This window comes from Columba livia, chromosome 15 (assembly GCF_036013475.1).
Source record: "Columba livia isolate bColLiv1 breed racing homer chromosome 15, bColLiv1.pat.W.v2, whole genome shotgun sequence".
In the NCBI taxonomy this organism is placed as follows: Eukaryota; Metazoa; Chordata; class Aves; order Columbiformes; family Columbidae; genus Columba; species Columba livia.
This window is the reverse complement of record NC_088616.1, coordinates 12734517-12758608: the sequence shown is the minus strand read 5'-3', so window position 1 is coordinate 12758608 and position 24092 is coordinate 12734517. Positions and strand designations below refer to the sequence as shown.

Sequence of the window (24092 nt, the reverse complement as noted above, 5' to 3'; positions counted from 1 at the left end):
CTGCTGCCCAGAGGTTTTTGCCCCGCTCTTCCATCTCAGCAGGCGTTGGTGTCGTGACTTGCCGGCAAACACCTTTGGGAAGGGAGCAAGCCCGCACCCCTGGGTGCAAATCTCTGCTTTCAGGGCTCACCCTCTGCCTCTGGAAAGCCTTTGTTGGTGCCCAACGCCCAGGCAAAGCTTGGGAGTAGCCGGTGCCTGGATAAACCAAGCACTGGAGGGAGGCCAGAGCTGCTTGCACAAGAGCAAGAGGAGTTTATTATAGAAATGCTGACTCCCTGTGAAATATGGGGGGTTGGTCTGCAAAGGAGGTGTATGGTGGATGACGCCCCTTTGCAAACTCCCCAAAAGCCTCAGATTGGGGAGATGTCCTGGGATGGGGACAGGAGTGTGGGTTGGTGATGACACTGGCAGGGCTGCAGAGAAAGGGCTGCCCTTGGGTGGGAAGGGACAATGGAGCATGATGGACGTCTTGGAAATTGGGATTTGCCCAAGCTGGCATGTGATGCTGATCCTGGTGTCCAGCACCCGATGCCTGAGGGATTTGTTTGGTTTAAAGACAGCAGCTCATGGGTGTGATCCTGTGGGAGGGCAGCTGCTCAGGAGCACGTTCCCACCTCACGCTGCCACGTCGAGGGAGACTGAGTTGAGGGTCTGGACTGCAGCCCACAGGCGGGAGGGATGCGGGATGCAACAGCCGGACCAGAGAGGGCGAAACACACTGAGGGATGGTCATGGGTCTTGTCTGGAGTCTCCCCTCTGTGAGATCCACCAAGACCCCAAACCCTTTTCCCTTTTCCTGAGCGCCAGCAGCTGCTGTGGGCATGGGGGTGTTGATGCACTTGCTGCGTGGGTGGCTGTGGGGGGAGCAGGGAGGGTGCCTTCCATTCCTCCCTCCTCCAAAAAGTGATGCCTCTGGCTCCGAAATTCACCTGCCAGAGGTACTGGGGAGCTACAAGCAGCGTTCAGCCCCTGCTCCCCCTGGAGTGGGGAGGCACTGGGGGCCAGGGCAGAGCCTGGGGGTTCGGCAGCTGCTGCTGGTGGTTGTGGTGCGGGAGGGAGCCAAGGCAGCTGTGAGGGCTCGGAGCCTTGCTTGCCAGGGCTTGTTCATGGCTGAGACCCAGACCTGAGATCCCATTTCCTAAGAAAAATACAGGGAAGTGTCTTCTTTTTGTTTGTTTGTTTGTTTTCTCCTCCTCTGGGTGCTGGAGGTTTGGGGATGGAGCTGTGTTTGGGGGTGCTGTGGAGGAGTAAAAAAGATTTGGCTGGAGACTTGTGCCAAGGCACCTTAAGCTGTAATATACCAAGTCAAAGGCTACCTAATCTTGCATTTTAATAGTCCTAGGAGAGTTTCCCCTGCTCTGGGACTGGGGTGCTTTAACAAACAGGTTGCTTTTACAGTACGAAGTCGAAAGAGATGGGTCCCTTGAAAAGCCTTTTTCCCAGGACATGGATCACCCTCCAAAGGGAGGGTGGACTGTAATGGGACCTGCTGTGCAAAATGTCAATAGAAGAGTCTCTTAAATAACTAGAAGAAAACACAATAACGAACCAGCCCTCACTCTCCAGGCAGTACTTCTGAGCTAACAACTTGGCGAGCGTTTTGCCAGCTGATCTCAGAGGCCACTGGGTTTCGCTCGACTCTGACCAGCCTCCCCCAACCATACTTTCCAGCTTTTAATGAGATTGGAGGTTACCCCAACCTGGAAGAGGCCTATTTAAAAGCCATACCATCCAAGATCGTTCCCAACGCTACCTGTCACCTGCCCAGAGCGGACGCAATGCACCTTTTCCGAGACCCGATCTCTGGAGACCTGCCCTGGACTGGGATGACTTTTGGGTTGTCCATCATGGCCATGTGGTACTGGTGCACTGACCAGGTAAATGTAAACAAGAATCCCCTGCCCCATGTAACACAGCGTTGCCTGGGCTCCAGGCACGCTCTACCACCGTTCTCACCACACGAGTCCACCTGCATCAGTGCCTAGTGGTCCTTCTGGCCAGTGGTCTCAGGGGGCTGCTTTTTGGAGTCAATAGAAGCACCTGTGTTTCCTGCAACCCTGTTCTTGAGGTGCTTGGACTGCGACAGTTTGGAGAGAGGGATGCCAAGGGGTGTCCTCATCTCCTCCGTTGTCTTCTGGCTTTCTGGCAGGGAGGTTAAGCGTTTGCTTGATGCTTTGGGGTTGCCTGGGGAGAGATGGCCAGGCTGGGTGGGCTTGCTGGGGCTGAAGGCTTTGCTCTGCCAGTAAGGCTGGCTGCCTGCAACGGTCTTTTTGGGTTCGGCTCCATCCCCTCTGTATTTGGTGGCCCCGAGGTGTTTCTCGTGTGTGGGGGAGCAGGAGACCTCCTTGCCTTGTTCTCTGCCCACGGGGTTCCTGGATTGGTAGCGGTAGATGTGCGTCCCCTGTTTGTTAAAGAGCAAAGACAAGAATTACTGCTGGTGTAAGGGTGCTGTGGCCCTACAAGGACACCCCTTCACGTGTCTGCACTGTGGACTTGATCCTTGTGGACAAATCCTTCCAGCACCTGGCATACTGCCTTACCCAAATTATTCTGAGACTGGTGGCAGCTCAAGACTGCCTCGTCTTAACCAGTGCTGCTCCTCCGATTTCCTGCTTTGGCAATGCACTGCCCTGCACATCAGAACATCTCAGCAGCTGCTTCCCGAGCAGCCCCAGCAGCCTGGAGCTTGTCCCGAGCCAAGTCATTGCTGCCTGGAGATCCAGGACCAAGGACGCCAGCAGCATCTCAACACCTTCTCTCCAGCAGCAGCCTGAACACCCGTTTTAATCATCTAAGCGTTAATTTCAGGCCCAAAGAGTGTTCAGTCATCCAGACCCAACCTGTGGGATTAGATGGCTACTGAGATTAGATGAAAGGATGGAGGGTTGGGAGAGGAGGTGGGATCAGCAGACAACAGTAAGCTGCAACACCGCTGCGGGGGTGGCTGGGTTGAGAGACACGTTTGGATTGGGTCTAAGCACCATTAAACTTAATTCTGGACTGGGTAAGGCCTTAACACACAGCTGTGGTCACCAGATATTTATCTTCCTCTTTGGGTGTGTCTGCACCGCAATTGGGAGGTGTGATTGCACCCTGTGCAGACGTACCCAGGTGAAATGGGATCTAGCGAGCACAGGTGCTGATGGCAGGACAAGCCGGGAGGCTGCGCCGACCTGCCCTGCCGCTGCTGCGACCCCCTGTGCTGCCTGCGCCGCATCTCCACCGTGCTGCTGGCATCATCTCGGGGTTCAGTGGTTTAGTCCCAGTATCCCAATGGCCTTAAGACACCTCCTGCTTTGACCAAGAGGGTTGCATTAAAGCAGTTTAGCTTAGGTAATGCTAGATTGATTTAATTATTTTGCTTAAAATCAACGTTAAGGTCTGAGATGTCTTCAGGTGGGAAGGACTAAGGGTGATTTAGCTCCCCTCCCTTGGGGGTAATGGCGTGCCTGGTGTGGTGCACATGGTGCCTCAGCTGGATGGTGGGTTCTGTGGCTCCTGATATACTCGGACTCTTGGGCAAAAGTTAAACCACAGGTTCCCTGAGCATCCCATCCCAGGAACCAGCACCCTGTCCATCCTGCCCACCAGTGGCACGAGCCAGGGTTTGCTCGAAAGTGACCAGTTCCTCCCAGATGCTGAGCAGTTCTCTGTAAGCCTCTGGGGAGAGCCTGAGCTCTTTTATAGCCAGCATTTCCTACAGATGATACCTGTTGAAGAGTGATTGCCTCAAAGTCCGAGGGCTGGCTGTATTGTGAATGGACACAGCTTGGCCAGAGCTTTGAGGTCTGATGGTTTGGCCAGTTTGGCTGGCAGAGCTGTGGTGGGAGGAGGCTGGACGTGGTGTCCATTTCATTGTGGTCACTCTTTGGGGAGGAGATTGAATAGAAGGGGCAAGAAGGGAGAGGATGGTGGTGGGGAATGGTTGATCCTGGCAGCAGGACATGCTGCTGTGGTTGCACTGGGCTTTTGTGGTGCTACGGCACAACACCAACCCGTTGCTGGTCTGGAGAGAAACCCAGCCCGTGGGTTGGGTACACATCTACGCTGCTTTTGAGAGCTGCCTTTGGGCCTGATACCTGGTGGCTCCAGTATTTGGAGATGCTCAGGATGCAGTTTAGCAAGGAGAAAGCTGCTGTGGAACAGGAGATGTTGGTGGCTGCTCTCCCACAGGTCATCGTCCAGCGGTCGCTCTCTGCTAAGAGCCTGAGTCACGCCAAAGCCGGCTCCATCTTGGCCAGCTACCTGAAGATGCTGCCCTTATTCATCATCATCATGCCAGGGATGATCAGCAGGGTCCTGTACCCAGGTAAGGCCCTGCCGTGTGGACGCAGAGCTGATAGGGTGGGGATTTGTCTGGAAACCTCTGTTCTGGGGGCTCTGTGGGAGGGAGAGGGACAGGAGAGGACCTGCATGTCCCCAGTGCTCTCCTTGTGCTCACTGTGTGTCAGCCAACTCTCCTGTACTCTATGAACCGTGCAACTGTTGTGAGCAGGACTGCTTCATGTATTTTGGCAGGACAGTGGTCCAGGGGTGACTTGGATGTTGTGTTCTCAATGTGATGGAAAACATGTTTGCCCTGAGTGAGCCTCCACCTGCATTTTGGGCTATACTCAGCTCTGGGCCAGCACATGAGAAATGTGGACCCAGAACAAAAATGTTTGGTGGGGGTTGATGGTGGTTCCTGTCAGAGCTGAGGTTTCTAGAGAGTTAATCAAGGATTGCTTTGGTTTATTTTTTTTACACACAGGAGAAACAACTCTCTGCACATTTCCACCAGCTGAGCGCTGGCTTTCCTAACCCTGACGGTGTATTAATTATCTACCTTTCATCAAAGGGCCACAACAAGTTATTGCAGGAACACCTACTACTCTCAGCAAGGTGGCACCCAGGTACCTGGGTCACAAAGCATCAAAGGGCTTGGTGCTCCTCACCCTGTGCAGCTCTGCAGGACGCGAAAGGGATATTTCGTGTGTGACGATTAAAACCCTGCTCTAAGCTCTGTGTCACCAGTTGGGAAGGGAGAAGCAAGTGGACTCTGGGCTAGTAAATTTAAATCCCTGTAAATAGAGATTAGATGCTCAGCTGGGGTAACCTCAAATGGCTTCAGTGATTTCAGCTGCTGATTCAGCCCTGGAGGGTTTGAATGTTCTGAAAACAGCGGGTGCGGAGAAACCAAAATGTTTGGTGATAGTGTAAGAGGCTGCAGTGTTTGGGTGGAAAAACAGAGAATTGACCCTGCAATCCCTCTGCCCAGATAGGGTGATGCTCCTGCCATGGCGGGGGTGCCAGTGTGTACCCTGTGTTTCGTAGTGGGGTGCTAACATGCACCCCATGGGGTGATGAGGTCTGGCATCACTCGTGGATCATCCACGAAGCTGCTGACTGCAATGTTTGCCCACAGAGGTTGCCATCCCTGTTTCTCCACCGTCTTGCTCTGCCTAATTACGTGTCCAAGTGCTTTTACTTTGATGCTAATCAGTTTTGTGAGGAGCTAGAAAACAAGCCTGAAAAGGACACGCCTGCATGCGCAGTCTGTCCCTGGCTGGGCATGATGCCACCACTGATGGGCTGTGGGACGGGGCCATGAGATAATCTTTAATTCCCAATAACCTGCCTTTTACCAGCTGTTCCCATTGCACTCCCAGACACCAAGAGCTGTGACTTGGCCACGACCTTCCCAACCAAGAGCACCTCTTGGGTGACTCCTACCATTGCCGTGTGTAGGCTGTTATTCTCCTATATGAGGAGTCTGATCTTGGCATCTAGGACGTGACACCAAAACTTAGGGCTGAAACCACACCTTGGCTGAGCTGGCTGGCTGGGTCACCTCCAGGTTTGCAGGCTTCGTAGGGTGGAGGAACATAGAGAAGTTTTATAGTAAAAAGTCCTACCTGTGTGGCACTGCTGGGGTAGGAGCTGTTGCCATCCAGGACAGTGCGTGGCAGCACACACCTAATCTCCACGGCGTTACTCCTCCTCTTGGTCATGTCCTCCATGCGGACGTGCTTCAGGGATGGGAGGCTTCCCAGAGGGCTGAGGAAGGTGCCCCGGCTGATGTGAGGGTCACTGAGCTTCCTCTGGATGGGAAGGATCTCCCCGTTGTGGGTGACGTCCGAGTTGGTTCGCCGGAGTGGCCCGTAGCGATCCCTCACCTCAAAATATTCATCTGAGATGGAGGAGGCATTGGAGCGGCGGTAGCTGTGGTCAGCAGAGCTGCTGGAGTAGCTCTCCTGGTCACTGAGAGTGATGTACTCCTCTTCCTCCTCTTCCTCCTCTTCTCCCACCCCATTGTGGGCACAGGGTGGCCCTTTGTCCTCCTGTGGCCCTGCCACTGGCCGGTCTGGCTGGACATGGCAGGTCTCCATTGAAGCTCCTTTGGGGTTCTCTTCGAGATCCTGCTTTGTGCCCGCGTGGTTGGCCAGTGGTGGTTGTGTGTCACTCTCTGGGGCAGTGTTGCTGTCACAGGGTGTAATGACTTTGGTCACGAGAACACCAACGGGAATTGTCCTTGGCTTTGGAACCAGGGGCTTGATGTCCTCCGGTGTCTCCTCTGGTGGCTTCAAGCGGTGGCCCAATGGTGAAGTGGCAAACATGCCTGTCTGCTTCATTGTCCAGCTGGTGCCTTCAATGGGGCTGGTAGCGGGGGCTGCAGGAGCTTCCATGGGGGTCTGCGGGGTCTGTCTTTGGCAGGGAGACACCAGAGGTGGCTCTTGATCGGAGTTTTTCTTCATCTCCATCTCCCTGTTCTTCAGCATCTGCCGGTGCTGGGCGCTGGCCTGGGAGACATCGCAGACTTTGATGCGGTTCATCTGTGAGAGCTTCACGTTCTTTATGTTGGGGTCAATAATGTTGATGTAGCCCAAGACTTCGCTCCCGGGCTCGGGGTCAGGCTCGACCCAGGTGGGCAGATAGTCAAACATGTTGGCTTTCTCCAGGTTCAGGAGGCCAGGGTGGATGAGGAGGGAGAGGTCTGCTGTGTCACCATGTCTGTCACCTGCCTGGCCCTCGGGCAGGCCTTTGCCTTTGTTGTCAGTCTTCTGGTTTTTATCCTGGTTCTCAGATGAAGTCTTGCTGATCTGGTCAGCACTCTTGGCCTTCACCAGGGCATATTTAGGGTTGATCAGCTTCTTCACCACAGCATTGGCGGGGGTCACCGGCACGACAGACGGCAGTGTTACGGGCTCGGGTTCAGGCTCTTCGCCCATGGAGATGGACTTGAGGCTCACTCCCTTGGACATGAGGTAGAGCTCCTGGAACTGCTTGTCGAATGCCTCCACCACTTGGCCCGAGAGGACTGTGATGACGTTTCGATCTGTCCTGGCTGCAGACCAGGTGAAGCTGGAACAGAAATGTGTTGGAAATTCTCTGAGCACTTGCTGGGAAATAACACACCTCTCCCCAGCACTGGCTTTCCCCAGGGGATCGATGGTGCTGGTAGGGACATGATCTCGCTGTAAACATTAATAATAATGAGATCGAAGGAAAAGCTCTTGTCCTAAATTGGAGTGAAGGGTTGAAGTCTTGATCACATGGAACTTGAAGTCAAAATAAAAGGTATTTGCTGTGGGCCAGTTAGTTTTTCACTTTAGTGTTGGTCGTTTTTCCTTTCTCAGTTTAGGTTAGTTAAGAAAAGAGACCCGTAAATGTATGGGTTTTGTTGTGGCCAGAAAGTAGGAAATGTTTCAGTTCCATGTTTATGAAACTTGTCTTTTAGAGCTGAAAAGCTTATTGAGAGTCAGCTGTTTCTATCAAAGCGAGTTTTCATTTGGACAAATTGGACAACACTTGGGTTAGGAAAAGTTTAACTGGAAAACCTGAGGTCAACATGAGAGCAAGGACTGGCCATGGTTTGGTGCCCTGTGCTCGGCACCATGCGCTATCATCATTGCATCCGTAGCAGAAGTACGTGGTGCCCCACCACCTCTGAGAAGGAGGAGAGGTGTCCTAGACCTGCCCATGGGTTGCTGGGGGCCCCTTGGTCCCACTCCAAATCTCAGGCTAAGGCCTTGCAAAATCATCTAGTTAAAGATGTCCCTGCTCATTGCAGGGGGGTGGACTAGGTGACCTTTGAAGTTCCCTTCCAACCCAAACTATTGTATGATTCTATGATGTCCCAGGTTAGGAGGAGAGGAGCAAGTGTGAGGTGGAGCCTTGTGGCCAGGCTGGGCAGAGACCAGGACTTGGACCACATGGGTCCATGTTGGTCTTTGACCAACAACTTTGTGGGGTGGGCAAGGAAGACGCTGCTGATTACCTGTAGGATCCACACATGGCTCGGTCCCCATCCACAAACATGAACTTCTGGGCCAAAACCCCTTTGAACTTGGTGGCTGAACGTGTGAAAAACTCTGTCCCCCCCGTGCTCCGGACTCGCAGGTTCTGCAAAGCAAAGGCAGAGGTGTGAGCAGAAGCAAACGGCTGGTCTGCAGAGCATTGTCACACCTTCACCAACACCTGAGGATGCTCTGTGGTCCCTCTGAGCACTGGGAAATGTCCTTCAAGGCCGGCTCACGGGAGGCCACAGTGATAGAAAGATAAAATAGTTTGCTCAGGGCCACCCAGTGAACCAAGGACTTGGCTTCAAGAATTTCCCACTTTGCCCGTGTGTTGGGCAGAGTTTTCTACCTCTTGAACTCAGCGCTGCCCACGTCCGTGGGTGAGCCCCGTGTGACACTGCTGCCAAACTTTCTATCTCCTGCAATTTGTGCAAATGTCACCATAGGAAAGGTGATTCTCCACCTCTGACCCAGCAGGAGATGTACAAAGAAGGATTTTTAGGGGGAGCTGGTCACCCCAGGACAGTGCATGTGGACCTGATGGCAGTGGGCTTGCCCTCCACCTGGCTACCTGCTCTCTGTGCTCCGAAACTGGAGCATCTCCCCATGTTTTTAATGGTGAGTGGGGGGAAAAAAAGAAAAAAAAAAAAAAAAGAGAAAAACAGTGGGGCAACATCTGCAACATCTTTTCACCCTTGGGAAACGAAACCGGGAGACGTGGGCCAACAGGGTTCATCCCACGGTGTGTCCCTGCGGAGGTGGCTGAGGAGTGAGATATTTCCCCGAGCAGGGAGCCGGGGCATGGAGGGGCAGCCCAAGGCTTTGAGAAAGTGACTTTTATCTTCAGTCTGGCTCATGCCTCTGTATTTTGTTTTCTGGAGGGCACCAGCACATTTTTGCAGTGGAGCAGATAGCATCTTTCACTGCAAATGGTCTCCCCGGGGTGAGGAGAAAATATTTTCTCATGAAAACACCTGCATTCCTTCTGTTCCTGCTGGGATGTTGGCAACGCCATTGCTAAATGCACCGTGTTGTCACTAGGTCATACCTTCCATGGCTGGTTTTCTTATTTGTGGTTTTGTTTTGTTTTTAAAAAGCATGAAAAGTATTTGTCTTCCCCACCTCCAGCATTCCTTATCTGCTTCCCTGGGGTCTCCCCTCACCCTGTAGCCCATGACCCAGCACAGCCCTAAGCCGGGGTGCAAGCTGAGTTTGGGCACCCCTGGTCCCCACTCCTGCAAGCCTGGTAGGAGGGACAGGATTCAGTTCTGGTTTTAGCATGGTGCAAAAGCAAAGGCTTTCCCAGCTGGGTTTCCAGGGAAGTTTTCCACACTAAGTGGAAAAGTGCAGTTGCTTTTTGTTGTGGGTTTTTTTGTTTGGTTTTGTGGGATTTTTGGTGCTTTTTTTGTATTTTCTAGCATTCAGCTTTTTGCCTGGTGTGGCTGGGGGGAATCCAGTGCTGAGCACCCGGGTGCCCAGCAGTGGGCAGCCCTAGGGGCGGCTGGCAAGGAGGTTGGGGTGACAATTCCCATCCATGTCCCATGTTGTTCCTACACATGTGGCTTTCCAGGGAGCAGGGATCGCACCGGGAGCTGCCAGGTAACACTTGCACCCAAGGCTGAGCCTTCTACCCATCGCCAGCATGGGGTCCCTGACTCACAGCTCCCCCAGGACGCCAATCTTTCCCGTTCCAAACCAAACTTTCACACAACGGCACAAAGCAGCTGTGGGTTTTTCTCAGGTAACACCCCAGGGACCGCATCTCCCTAAAATCAGGGTGCTGGTTCCCTTTCCCTGCCTCCTTGCTCCTGGCATGTTGCTGCTGTTAGGTAAGATCTGTTTATTTAATCTCTCCCAAGACGAGCGTGCAGCAAGCGAGCGCCCGGCGCCGTGGCCGCCTGCCGAGCCCGGGACGGGCTGAATCACTCCACAAACACTCGCCGTTGCTCAACAAAGCGACCGTCTTGCCCGAGCCGGCTTGCTAATTGTGAAGCGTGGAAGGCACAGAGATAACGATGTTTCGTTAGCATCTCCTGGCTAACAAAGCAGCAGCTCCCAGACACTGCCCTAGTTTCCTCACTGCCTCCTGCGTCCCATGCCAGCAAATTGGCTGCAATATGTGGCAAATCCCAACTTCTAGACGTGTTGCCGAGCTCTGCAGATGTTCTCCTGCTTTTCCAGTCCTTCCACCGGGTTGCATTAAAACACCGGTGTGCGTCAGCTCTGGCTTTTCTGGTCTCGGAGCAGCAGCAGTCTGCAGGATACCAGTTTGGACATGGGTCAAAGCTCAGCTGAGTCTGCTTTAATTGTTGTGAGCAGCAATTAAGCAGGGCTGGCAGGTTTGTTAGCTGGGGAAGGTGTGATGCTTGGCTGGTTGATGCTTTTGGCCCCCTGAGAAGGGGGTCCCTATTTCCCCGTGTCCCAGCCCGGTGTTGAGTGTGTCGTGGCTCCTACGTGTTCCTGCTCAGCCGGGGGTTCGCCCTCACTGTAAGCAAATTTTGGTGAGCTTGCCTGGGCATGGGCATCCCCGCCAGCCCTTTGGCAGCTGACGTGCGCGGCTGGGTGACGTCAGGTGCAGAAACATCACTTTTCTGCCAAGCAACAGGCGAGGCCGAGCGACTGGCAGGCAGCAGGTGAAGCACAGCCAGGAGAGGGATGTCTGCAAGCCCTGGATTTAAATTGCTGGGCTGCTCCAGCATGTTTGCATCTGTCACTGCTGATGGGAGGGTTGTGCCCAGCAGAGAGCACAGGGCTCTGTCCAGAACAAGGGTCCTCACTCCTGAGGCTCATATAACCCTCCCCTGCCCCATCAAGCTCCTCCACCTTTGCATGAACACCATGCAAAGTGATTTCTGCTGCACTCCCCACATGCACGGAGATGTGTAAGGACTTTTTGGACACTTTGGGCTGGGGCCCAAGCTGCTGTGCTTCCTCTGTGCTGCTTTATCTTCCCTCTTTTCAAACAGGATTTGTGCACGGTGGGTGAACACGGTGTGTGCGGGCAGATCGGTCCCACCGGTGCGCTGCCCAGTGAGGGCATCCTTGGCAGCTGCCGGGGCCACAGGCAGCTCCCTGCTCCACTCCTGGCCCCATGGAGGCCCCAAGAAAGGGGAAAACCTATTTTTTTTAATTCCAGCCTCTGACTTGCAAGAAAGCCTGAAAGCGAGAGAACCGGCTGGTGGTTGCTCCTGCCAGTCCTGTACTTGGGGCTGGTGACAACCCAGCCCTGGCAGAGCATCCTGCCTCTCGCACTATCCCTTTTGCAGTCTTATTCACCAGCAAGGGCTGAGAATAGAGGTTTGCCCTGGGCTTTGCAGTGCCCTTCAGCTCCCTGAACCCCATTTGCACCCAAACCAACCCCGGCTGGTACTTGAAGCCCCCCTGGGGTTTCTGCATCCAGCCTTGCTGGGTTGAAATTTGTGTCCCCATCTCTCACTTTTCACCTCTGTTCTGCTGCTTCTGGGTTTGGGCATCACCTTCAGCTTTGGCTACATGGAAAATAGACTTAACTCATCTGGTACTGCCAAAAGTTTTGGGGTTGTGATGCCCCCAAGAGAGGAGGGAGCAGGGCTGGTAGATCTGATTATCTCCCTGCATTGGAAAGGGTCACCCAGCCCCAGCCTCTTCGGGTCACCTGTACCTTCAAGTGTCCGGCATGCATGTGGGCTCGCTCGCACATCTGAAGGAAGTGCTTCACGTTGGTCTCATCCAAAATGATGTAGACTCCCACTTTCCTCTTGAAACCCGCATCCAGGAGGTCTTTGAAGATGTCAACATCGGTGAACATGTCCATGACTACCGCGATGACCTAGAGAGAGAAGAGACATGAGTCTGGGTGGTATGGCCAGGTGACAACCCTGGGATGTAGCTGGTGGAAAGCAGGAGCCCCCTGTCCCATTCCTCTGTTGTCACTACAGGTTTGGTCTTCTGTGGTGGCCTGTAACACAATATACTTGTGAAAAAGGGATTTCTCAGGGAGTTTCTACCTACGTTGCCTCTAACAAGCTCCACACGTTTCAGAGACCAGTTTCTGGCTGAGAAGTTTGGTGTTTCTTTGCTGCAGCCCCATCTTGGGGAGCACCAGAAGGAGAAACCTGTGATGTAAGGATGTGTCTGTCTGTCCGAGAGCAGGTTGCTGTCTCTGGGGTTATTATGCATGCTTGTGTTCAGAGAAACAGCATAAAAAAAAAAAGCTAGAAGTGACTATAATCTTGGTAGAAAGTATCTGGACACCCCTGGGATGCATTCAGGAGCTGAAATGACTTTTAATACCTTTTTAAAAAACAGGCTAGGGTGTGAGCTGACAAGGTTGCTCAAAAGCAGGCAGGAGTTTGCAGCTCCCAGTGCCTGCGACTGGCTGATGTTCCAAGTCCAGGCTGCTGCTGCTGGCGGTGTGGTTGTGTTCAAGGTCGGCTCTGCACTCTGGGCCCGAAGCAGAGCACTGGGGACGGTTGGTGGTTTTGTTATCAGGGCTGCGGATCACTTTATTGGTCTCACTGCATGCCTGGGAGCCTGGACAATGGTACCAGCACCCTGTACAGCGACAGCAGGGTTTGTCACAAGGCAGTGTCACTGTTCTCTGCAAGCCAAAGCTGCTTTTGCACCCAGGGAATTTGCTGCTGTGGTGAAGCTGGGGAGAGTCCCACGTGTGATAGAAAGATGTGTCTGTGCCGTGTTCAGCTGCACTGGGGTTTTGCTGGGATGGCTCTCTGGGCACCAAAGATCACTCCACGCCCGTGGATTTGCCTTCCCAGAGTTGGCATCGCCCACGGCACAGTGGTGAGCAGCAGCGGTGCAGAGACGTGTGTGGCAGAGCTGAGCATCTCGGTGCAATCCCTGGGTAGCAATCGAGTAGCGCAGCCCCGTCTGCCTCCCCTCCTCCTGCACCGGGTGGCAACAGCCACGCAGGAAAGCGGCTTGTCCTCAGGGCACTGGCATGTCACCATGTCATTGTCCCATGCTTGGAAACTCGTCAGTGCTACCATGTTTGTGGCTGTTCCTTTGTCGGGGAAGATGGGGGCTCTTGGTCCTTTGCCCCTCCAGGAGGACACAGGGGGGCCCCGGGATGCTCCTTCCTTGGGAGAGAAGGGATTAGAATGGTATCAGGCACTTGTACACTCAGGCACGTTCAGACCAGGGTTCTCAAAGCATCAAGCTGCCTTTTAATTAGTTTTGTGCCACAGGAGGTGGAGAGCTTTAATTAGGAAGAGGATTGTGCATGATGACACTGTCGGCTCTTCCTTTTCTGCAGGCAATAGGGCAAGGAGCGAGGCTGCGTGGGGAGCCCCAGCCCATGTTGGTTCTGGTGCTGCCTCGACTTCCCTAACCCTGGCCACACACAAGCATTTCGGGAGGTGCTAGTGAGCCGAGTGAGAGGGGATTTCATGGCTGTGCCACTTGATTTTAGCCAAATTTCCTTTTATCCTCACCTGAGAGCCTCTCAACAGCCCTTGTCATGAAAGGATAAATCCTCGTTTCCTTGTGCAACCGCTCATGTGTTTTGCATGTTCTCGATGTCCTGGTGGGGAAATTGAGGCAGAAAACTGGGTATCACTTTGCATGGGCCGTCCAGCTAGGGCTGCGCTTGTCTCGCCAGCAATGTAAAGTGGGACAGGTTCAAAGCTACTCCTAAAGCTCAGGGCTTGGCTTTTCTGTTTGCAACAACTGGGGAGGAGCTATGCTGTCTGCTGCAAGTGTTGGGTGAGGGATACCTGGGCTGGGACGGTGTCTCCCCAGCTGGAGAAGGTGGGTTTGATGTCAGACCCTTTCCTCATGTCTCTGACACCGATGCTACTTGTGGCCATGGTCATGTCACTTTGCCTGTGCGATGCATTTTCTCCAGTGGCGTTTGAGGGCTTATGAAATGGCGATGAGAATAGTATTGCTTCTGTTTTGGGAGGAAAAAGGCATTTTCTCACTGTGGTCCTGGCATTCCCAAGGCCTCGGCTCGCTGCCATGGCTCTGAAGATGGGAAGATGCTTTGCAGGGATGCGAGCAGGGCACGGTGATGTCCACCCCCCCCAGCACCACTCACAGTGGGGGATGGCAAGCAGGCAGCGTGCTGCAAATGCCCACATTTTCAACCCGATTCCTCCTGTTGGGCTGGTGTATCTTGTCGCTTCTCAAAGCTTCTGCTTCCTTCCCTGCCGCGTCTTGCCTGCAGGGCAGGCTTGGCCTCTGTTTGTCACCAGGATCTCACACCATCTTGCCAACGCGCTGCCCTGGCACGAAATGGGCTGGGGAGAGTAAGAACGGTGCTGGCAGCGCTCCTGGTGCTGTGACTGTCCGGGGACCACAGTGATGAAGACTGCTGCTGGGCTGCCTGTGCTTGAACCTGAGCTGCGACCAGTTGGGTCCAGGCCAAACCCAGGTGTGGGGTTTAATCTGCAAAGAATGGAGGTTGGTCTGCTCCAGAGAAGTGAAATCCTGTGTGCTGTTTGCTCCCCAGCCCAGGGAATGGCAGTGTCTGGGGCAAACCCTGCTGTCCTGCTGAGGGGAGCGAGCTTGATTCCTCTGTCACCTCTAACCTCGTGCTCAGTGCTGGGATGGTTCCTGGCAGCAGGAGGGTTGCATCTCTTCCCAAAACCCCTTTGCTGCTGCATCATCTCAGGAGCTTCGCCATCCCTTTGCTGTTCATCTGGAGGGTGCAGAGAGGACCAGTCCTGAATCTACAGCTCCCAGCACCCAAGCGGGGGATGTTTTTCTTCCCAGGAGCTGCCAAGGTCCGCTGGATGCAGCAGATGTTTTGGTGCCGGGTGCCAACCCCGTGAGGAGTGTCGAGCATCACATCCCCTCGGACACCGAGCAAACAATGTTGGGATCCTACTGAACAGCTTGGATGAACACGTAAACTGCAGGATCATGTTTTATAGAGGAAATTACAGCTCTTTATTAGCTCACTCTGAGTCATCAGATAATGACTTTTGGGGTGCACCACGTGGGCATTCAATAAATTAGGGAGGCACCAAGGCACAATTAGAGGAAGCGCGTTGGGATGAGGGAGAGGTGGGACAAGTAACGTTAATAATTGCTCTCCCCTGTCACCCCTTTCATCCAGGAATGGCAGAAGGTTTTGTAAACAGTAATTAATAGAACCTCCCAACCTTTGCTGGAAGTTGCTCAGGATAATTATGTCACCACAATCCCAGCCTGGAACCTCAAGTACAGAGAAGAGGTCAGAATCACTGCTGTCCCCACTGGCTTTTGGCCAAGGTCAGTGTTTTCAGCCTGCTCTGGTTTCTGGTCAGATTGACCCAAAATCCAAAGAAGTCTAAAGAAGAGAGGAGGAAGAGGTGCCTCCCTACCCCTCCCATGAGCTTTGCAGCCCTAGGGGATCTGCATCAAGATGGAGACAGCCGTGCCATGCCTGGACCTGGTGAAGGTCTCCAGGGTGAAGGCCCATGTCCCTGACCACCTCTGTTTGTTGCCCACGAAGATGAGGATTTGCTGGGAGAGCAGGGACATAGCTACAGGATCCTGCCTCTCTTGGCTTCCATTTATTCTGAGAAAGAGCAGGAGATTATTTGCATCCCCTGTTCCGGCTCGCCTGGGTTTGCCTCTCCGCAGAGCAAAGCTCTGAACTCAGCAGCATTTGGCCTTGATCCTGCAGGCAAGTAGGTTCATCTGCACCATCAAAGGGGCTTCACATCCCAGCTCTTGGCTTCCTCACCCCAGCTCTGAGCTGCTGGGAGCCTTTCCAGCGTCAGCAGTGCTCACGCGGGCTCTGAACTTTCCTTGTCTGGGCCGTCTGTCGGGTGAACTTTGCTCTTCCAGCCACAGGACAGCAAACCCGCGTGGCAACGTTTGGTGCTTGGCACCTGGGAGTATTCCTCACCGAGTGGCTTTGACAATGGCTGGAGCAAGGGTCAGGCTCTGGGATGTGGCACTGACGTTCTCCCGAGCTCCTTCACGGGAGGATGAACAGCACGGGTATTGCCCAGTGAGATGGGACAATTCATCTGGGATCTCTGCAGGAACACTGCAGAAAGGATGTGCCACATGGCCAGCCTACGTGACATCTGACGGGGTGGCAGCTGGACTGTTCCTCTGTCCCATCTTGGCTTCCTCAGTTGAACCCTTTCACCTCTGAGCTGCCATGAAGACCTTAAGCCTTGGCTGAAAGCTCTGGGTGCAGGGGAGGGGGGTCTATCCCAGTGTCCCCATGCTTAGGAGCACCTACACCAGTGGTCACCTGGGCGCAGCTGCATGACAAACTGCGGTCCTCGTATAGGAGATGGGGGATCTGGAAGCCCCGCAGACTGCAAGTTTGAAGTTACACACCCATGTCTATGTTTTCTGGGATGCCACAACAGCCAAGCAGGCTCCTGCATGTCACCAGTGGTGTCACCACATCTCATCCCACCAGCAAGGGACCACCTGGACCAGGAAGCAGAGCCCAATCCTGCTCACGTGGCATCAAGGTACCGGTGACAAGCACAGCGGCATCAACCGCGGCCCCGTCCCTGCGGCTTGGAGACGCTTCGGGGAGAGGTGGGGACGGTGCCGACAGCGGGGCCTGGCAGCTGCCTGACTCACCCGCCGCTCTGCTGAGCAGGAGGTGGTGGGATGACTCAGGAGATGCTGTCGGTGTGGGGGCAGGTGGGAAGCGGTGAGTAGGCAAAGCCAGGCAGGAGCTGCAAGCCCAGGTCAGAGGCAGCTGGAAAGACCCAGTAATGAGACATTTGTAGTGGGTGAGTTCTCCCATCCTCCATCTCAAGGGGCTTCAGCCTTCCCTTCCCTTTGCTCACTGCAAAGCCTTTTGGTGGGGGAAATGTTGCAGATAAGGACAGGTCATGTCAGTTTTTGCAAGGTGACAGTGGCCAGAGATGGCATCAGCCATCCCTGTGAGCCTCACACATGTCAGGATATCAGTTTTCCTGCCTGAGCTGGAGCTGCTTGTGCTCAGACCCACAGCCCTTGGTCCTGGAGATGCTTTGGAGACTGTGTGCCACCAGGCTTCCCTCCCTCCTGCCAGGATCTGCCAGCCCCAGGACCATCCCTGGAGCCAGGCAGACATAACACATCCTCACCTGTCTCCCCCTGCTCCATGGCCACCCTGGCAAGGGTCTCCCTGTTTTCCCGCTGGAGTATCCCTGGGGTTGGGATGCTCCTCCCTTGGAGCTGGATTTCTCAAGGGAGTGGACACACAGAGCTCAAAGGGCTTCAAAGCACCACAAAACTAGCAGATACTGACCCCTCCTGTGCTTCCCAGCTGGGACTGGGTCACTGGGAAATATCACTTCTGGCCTTCAACACATGCCACATCTTCCTCCTTCCCTGCTCCTCCTGCCCATGACACCAGCCTGACTCCATCGCTCCTGCACCCCACCTCCTTTCTCCTTGCTTTGATGCCCAAGGGAGAACAAGCCTCAACCCAAATCCCTTTGGCATCTCCCCAGCTTTGTCCTGCACATCAGCTCATCCTTTTCCTCTTAAAGCCAGGATGAGGCCACCTTGGAGCACTGCAGTAAGTGCAGGCCAAGCTTGACCCTCGTTACATGTCAGCATCAGACCGGTAGCTTTGGCTGCTTTGCCCCAGGGCTGAATTTGGCTCCTCCGGTTCCTGCGTGTTGCCACAAGCAGTCACACGGAGCTCTGGAAATACCAACCTTGAGGTGCGTGGGACCATGGGCTTGCAGCTGGGAAGCAGTTCAACCCATTTTTCTCTGCGGTGGTTTTCCCCACAGCCCCATAGGGACCCTAGGATTAACGATGCTGCCGTGCGGATCATGGGAAGGGCCACATTGCTCCAGGGGGTGTTGGACCAGGCTAAGAGCATCCTCAGCAAAACCTGATCCCCAAATATCGATTACACTGAACAAACATGGAAAAACCCAAGCGCTTGACCCTGATGCCTTTGCTCAGACAGAGCTTCCTGCAGGATGGGGATTGCCTGGCTGAGCTGGACTTTAGAATCTGTCCCTGACAGGACAGCCTGAGCCAAATCCTGCCCTGTCCCCACGGCGGACCTCACCTTCTGAGCCTGGCAGATCATCTTCCGCACCACCTCCTTGATGTGCGCTTGCCCCTCGATGGGTGGCTGCATGTAGACGGTGGCGCGGGTGACACCACGGTAGGCAATGGTCTCGGGCCAGCCCAGGTCCAGCTGGGGGATGGAGCGGTCGGACCGCTGGGGCCAGTACTCCAGGGAGGGGGCCACGTCCTGCTCATCCCCTTGGCTGTTGTGGTCACCTTCGTTGTCCCCCGTGCTGCTGCCATGACGTGGGATGTACTCAGAGCCGGGGTCGTACGTCTCCAGAGTGTCCAGGATCTTCTTTAGCTCCAGCTCAGAGAGGAAATCCCTGATGTTCTCCTTCTTCAGGACCTCATAGAAGGCATCAGGGCCACGGGAGGCCAGTGCCTCCAGGGCCAGGCGTTGCTCCTCACTGTAGAAGAACTCGGGTTTGGACTCGCTGGACCTCCAGTTGACGTGGCTGTCGTCCAGGCACTGCACCTGGGAGAAAGCCATGGTGACCGTGCACACCGGTGCCCTCTCCGAAGGGAGCTCTATACCTCCAGTAAGCACCGGACGTCAACAATAAATAAGGAATCAATTATTCCCCAGTCTTTAAATACACGATTTGCTTGGCTTTGCCCTCACCGGCTCAATGCGCAGCTGGGGAAATGTTCTGCTCCTTTCTCCACCGGCTCCTGCCACGCTGGAGCTCTTCTTGGCCAGGGAGGAGGATTCGGTTTCTCACTTGCTCCTGGCTCTGCCAGCGAGGAAAACCTGGAGCTTCCCACAGCTGGGGCTGCGGGGCAGAGATGGCCCCGGGCAGGCACACGCCACCGGGAAGGTCCTCTACCTCCGGCTCCACGCTCTTCTCATCCTCCACTCTTTCAAGACAACAATAATACCGGATAAAAGAAAAAGTGGAAAACAAACGAACAAACAAAAAGGCTTAATAGGGAGCAGAGAAAAGCAGGATTTCTCAGCCCAGACGCTGTCCCGGGTTATCGTTTCTGGAGAACTGGGTCAGCTGGTGGGTTTTGCGGCAGCAAGCGTCTCCATCAGCCTCTTGTGCATTGCCCTGGTCGGTTATTTCGGGCTCCTGCCAGCACACACAGTGCCGGGCCGGACAGGTAAGAGCAAGAAGTGAAAAGAGGAAAAGCAGAAGAGTGAATCATCGCTCCGCCCTGCCCCACCTGCCATCACATGCTGCCTCCACGCATTCCCAGCCCTGCTGCACATTAACTCTTTCAGCTGATGTTGGCCTCACACCTCTGCCCCGACCCTGGGGTCCCCCGGGACCGTGTGGGAGGTCACTGGGTGGCTGGGGAGGGGTTTTGAGTGTTTGTCATAAGAAAAAAGGTCTCTTCCCTAAAGTCTCCCCCTGGTAAGCCAGTATTTTCCGGGAAAGCAGCTCTGGCTCATGGTTAACCCCTCCTGTGCCGAGCACAAGGACCCTCATGCTGCTGCGGGAGCTCAGAGCCCAGGTGGGTCCTGGGGGCAGCAACAGGTTGGAGCTGCCATAATGGCTCAAAGCTGCACCAGGGGGTTTAGACTGGACATGAAGAAATGTTTCTTTACCAAGAGGTATGTCAAACACTGGAAGAGGCTTCCTGGGGAGGTGCTTGATGCCCCAAGCCCATCAGTGTTTCAGAGGCATTTGGACAATGTCATTAATAACATGATTTAACTTTTGGTCAGCCCTGAAGTGGTCAGGCAGTTGGACTAGAGATCATTGTAGGTTCCTTCCAACTGAAAATAGTCTGTTCTTATTCTATCCCATCCTCTTCCCAAACCTTCTTCTTCTTTGGCGCAAGATTTGCAGCAGGGACATTGTCACAGCACTTGACCTTGCTATGGCAGATTGTGTTACGAATGGGCAAAAAACCCCCACCCTGGATTAATCAGTTGGTGCTTCCAAGCCAGAACCACAGAGCTTTATACTTGGAAACTCAGATAGAGATGAATTTCAAGAATCAAGGTCAGGTTCTTGCACCTATGCAAAAAAAAAAAAGAAAGGGAAGCGCCAGGGGCTGCGTCTCGCTCCCTGGCGCTGGAGCAGCTCAGCTGGATTCGCAGCCGTGGAAATGAGCCCAGCTTGAGTCAGGCTCCGCAGGCAAAGCCACCTGTCTGTCCGGGTGCTCGGCCACCAAAGTGCTCCTCGGCACAGACATGGTGGCCACGCGGCATCCCGGCTGCCCCATTCCTGTCCAGGACTCGTGGTGCGGCAAAGGGTCAAGCTCAGGGAGGGTTCGGGAAGCATTTGGGCTGCTGAGAGGAAACAGTAGCTTTTCTCCCTTTGTGTTGGAACTAAAGGGTTTATGCAAGTGCACAGTAGAGGCTGATAAAATCACCCCCCTGCCCACCTCCCGGTATGAAATTGTGCATCAGATTGTGCCCAGCTCCAGTCTGTGGTGTGCAGGAGGTGGCAGCGGCGACAGGGGGATGCAGGGATGTGACAACCGTGTGTTGGGATCAGGGCACGGAGGGAGGAAGCGTTTGGCTCCCACTGAAAATGGGCTCAGGTGGTTTTCCAGATGGAGCTGATGACAACACGGAAAAGCTGCGCTGACCCAGCAGGGGTTTCCTGGTGGTGGGACATCACCTCCACACCACGACATGGACAGTGAGGGGTGCAGCAGAGGCTGAGGGTGTTGGAGGCAAAACCGGGTATTTTGGGTGAAATCCCAGTCCTGTTGAGCAAGCGGTGGTGGCCACTTTGCTGGGACAGCAAGGGTGACAGAGCTCAGCACCCGTGTGGCCCAGCGGGTCGGTCCCCCCATTGCGGATGTCCTCGCTTGATCGCCCCGGGCTGACCCAGCTGGACAGGCAGCACCTGGCGCAGACACGGCACTAGGGCTGGCTCCTCCTTGCTGCAGATGGAAGCATTAATTACAAGCTAATTAATTTCCTAACTCTAACAGAGGGATCTAATGACAAAACGAGGCAGCGGGGAGCAACACTGGGCTCTGCTCCCAGCTCAGGGGCTCCGACTGCTCTCCATGGGTTTGGCTCCTGCTTCCTGCACGCTGCCGGGTCCCACCGAGCGGTTTGGTGGCAGAGCTGAGCCCTGGGGCGGGTGTTTCGGTTAGGCTGTAACACCCAGACACTGCTTTGCCCTCTGGAGCATCTTCCACCCGCCGGCTGCCAGCCATTTGCATGGAGCCTCACACAACGTGGTGTTTTAGAGAGGGGGAAACTGAGGCACCGAGTGATGATGACAGCTTTACTCACAGCTGTTGGAGGACAGAGTCACTGGGGCCCTGGCACTGTGACCTTGGGGAAAGGCAGCCCGGGCTAGGCTTTTCGTAGTGTTGGGCTGTTTTAGTGCTGAGCGTTGCCTGCAGTCTGCTGCCTGCACCCCATTGCACCCCTCACTCCTTTACTGAAAGCCCTGGGGTGTCACCAGCTGGTATTTGCCTTCCCTAGCCACTGGTGCTGGGGGTTGGCCAGGGGCTGTACCCTGTTTTGGTGGGGGTCACCACATGGGAGCACTGGGACGATGCTCCCGGTTGTGTGTGGGGATCACCCGTGTGACTCTCCGTGCTCCTGGGTGGGAGGATGCAGAACCGGGCAGCCCATCCATATTTATGCCTGACATTAATTTCCACCCATTTCAATATTTTATGAGCATAACAATTAAAATTTAAAAAAAGGGTTCAGTGCTCGTTGAGACATGGAAGCTGTTGGGCGTTGACAGTCCTGGTGAGCTGCCCAGCGCGTCCCGGGTGCTGCCCATGCCGGGTAATTGCTGCAATGGTGCATGAACCCACCTGGCCTTGTGCGTGGGAACAGGTAGCAGCTCCAGTCGTGTCCCCAGGTCCTGGGGGGAGCCTGTCCTGGCTCTGGAGACCCCGCCCCGGGGCAGCTGTTGCTGGCTGTAAATGTGGCTGTAGTGAAGGGCTGATATCCAGCCTAATAGGAGGGGATGCTGGGGCAGGGAGGGGACTCTGGGTCAGCCTGCGCCTAATGTGGGGTCCTGCCATGTCACCTACTTTTGTCCCCTAGACGCTGTGGGCTGCGTGGACCCTGAGGAGTGCACCCGCGTGTGTGGGGCCGCTGTGGGCTGCTCCAACATTGCCTACCCCAAGCTGGTGGTGGAGCTGATGCCCAGCGGTAGGTGGGGTGGGGGGCACTTCCATTTCCACCAGTGTTTGCTGCACACCGGGGCTGCCTGTGCAGCCCGTCATGGCTTGGATGTTGGGGGGGGACCCTGTGGATGGTCTGGGGGCTGGGTTTGTGCATGAAACAGCCCATGCAGACCCATAGGTAATTGTGGAAACAAGGTCAGGAGATTTGGGTGACCCCAGGGCATCCCAGGGTGCAGCTAGGTGTCCCCAAACCCCGTCTTTGCCCCAGGGGAGTTTCCAGAGTGTGCCTGAGGAGGGGAAGGCATTACCCTCAGGCAAAGTAACTGGGTTATCCCACCCCATCCCACCCCATCCCTCCCCATCTCACCACACCCCATCCCATCACTGCCCCCAGTTCAGCTGCTCCCTGGTGTTCTCTCTCCTCCACAGGGCTGCGGGGGCTGATGATCGCTGTGATGATGGCCGCGCTCATGTCGTCCCTGACCTCCATATTCAACAGCAGCAGCACCCTCTTCACCATGGACATCTGGAGGAAGCTGAGGCCGGGGGCCGGCGAGCGAGAGCTGCTCTTGGTGGGCAGGTGGGAAAGGAGGGTTTCGGGGAGACCGTGGGTTTCGGGGAGACCGGTGGGGCTGGTCCAGCCCTTTGTGATCTGCCTTTGGTGCCTGGAAGCCTGCAAAGTGCCTGTGCTCAGCGCTGTTTATGAAAGGAAAACAAGCCCTGGGATTATTTGATGTATGAAAGTGCTGGAAAGGCAGACAGGGTGTTCGGGGCATTTGGAGGGGCAGGGCTGTTCCTCGCTGCCTCCAGCCTGTTCCCCAGGGGAAGCCGATGGCTGCTCCCTGCCAAGGTCACAGGCCAAGTGCCCAGGGGACCGTCACCGGGTGGCAAAGGGCAGCGCTGCCCACACATGCCCCAGCTGCTCCCAGGGGGACCAGGAACCCACCTGCAGTGCCACGCTCGGGGCGGCAGAGTCAGCGCTGGGGAATGCCCCGGTGCGGTGCTGGGGTGCATGGGGAGTGACAATGACAAGGAGAGAATCTGGGTCAGGGCTTTGGCTGGGCTGCGCCGGGGCTGTGGGGAGGGTTGGCTGGTCCGGCGGCTCCGAGAGCAGCTATTTCTTGGCACCCTCCATCTCCGGAGGGTGGGAAGGGGATGGGCATCCATCCCAGGGAACCACAGCCTCGCACAGCTCCACCAGAGGAACGGGGGTGCTTGTCTTGGGGCCTCGCCCCACCCTGACACTGGCTTCAGTGACAAGGGGTGTAATAACACCGCAGAGCTTTCGTGAGGGTGGTTAATGAGTGTTTGCGAAGGGCTTTGCCAGCCCAGGGCAGGAGTCGCTGCTGCCGTCGATTCCTGGCGGTTCGTTCATGCATCGGGCGGTTTGTGGGCGCAGGGCACTGTGAACTGCCGCCGCCGTACGGCCCCACGGGAACATAGCAAATGATAAATGTTCTGGAGATGAAAAAAGAAAGCTCTTTAAGCTGCAAGTTTGAGGTTTTCCTACCTGCCAGCGCAGGGACATGTGGCTCATGGTTGCTTCTGAGCAGCCATTGGTGGGTCTTGGCCACCTTCCGTGTGCCCCATCTGGCTCCGCATGGGGAGGGAAGGGATTTACTGGTGGGACTGGAGAGAGCTGGGGCCGAGGGGTGTGAGCTGCAGCCACAGCCATGCTGGTGGCTGGAAATCCCCACTGGTGTTCGCTGTGTGCTCTGTGTTGAGGCGATGGCACAGTGGTGAGAACACCCCATCCTCCCCAAATCACCCCAG

The 24092-nt window shown here is 55.1% G+C and overlaps 2 protein-coding genes across 2 annotated transcripts in view; one reads left to right on the top strand and one right to left on the bottom strand.

Moving 5' to 3' along the window:
- Positions 1-24092, top strand: part of SLC5A10 (solute carrier family 5 member 10) — a 40632-nt gene that overhangs the window by 13655 nt on the left and 2885 nt on the right. Inside the window, exons 8-11 of the mRNA XM_065031316.1 lie at positions 1672-1877; positions 4174-4309; positions 22237-22344; positions 22749-22899. Of these exons, the coding sequence (XP_064887388.1) occupies positions 1672-1877; positions 4174-4309; positions 22237-22344; positions 22749-22899 (601 nt within the window). The remainder of the gene's footprint in view (positions 1-1671; positions 1878-4173; positions 4310-22236; positions 22345-22748; positions 22900-24092) is intronic.
- FAM83G (family with sequence similarity 83 member G) lies at positions 230-19417 on the bottom strand. The gene is made up of 5 exons (XM_005504464.3): positions 18253-19417; positions 11920-12087; positions 8258-8382; positions 5895-7341; positions 230-2401 (listed from the first exon to the last, which is right to left on the bottom strand). Exons 1-5 carry the CDS (start codon positions 18745-18747, stop codon positions 1982-1984), a joined length of 2655 nt encoding a protein of 884 aa, XP_005504521.1. The 5' UTR covers positions 18748-19417; the 3' UTR covers positions 230-1981.

Bases quoted from the DNA above. Each gene is read 5' to 3' on its own strand.
- FAM83G (XM_005504464.3), bottom strand. From the start codon at position 18,747: ATGGCTTTCTCCCAGGTGCAGTGCCTGGACGACAGCCACGTCAACTGG. The intron at 12,088-18,252 runs GTGAGGTCCGCC...TTCTCTCTCTAG, and splicing joins TGATCTGCCAGGCTCAGAAG to GTCATCGCGGTAGTCATGGA. The intron at 8,383-11,919 runs GTACAGGTGACC...TTTGCTTTGCAG, and splicing joins TGCATGCCGGACACTTGAAG to AACCTGCGAGTCCGGAGCAC.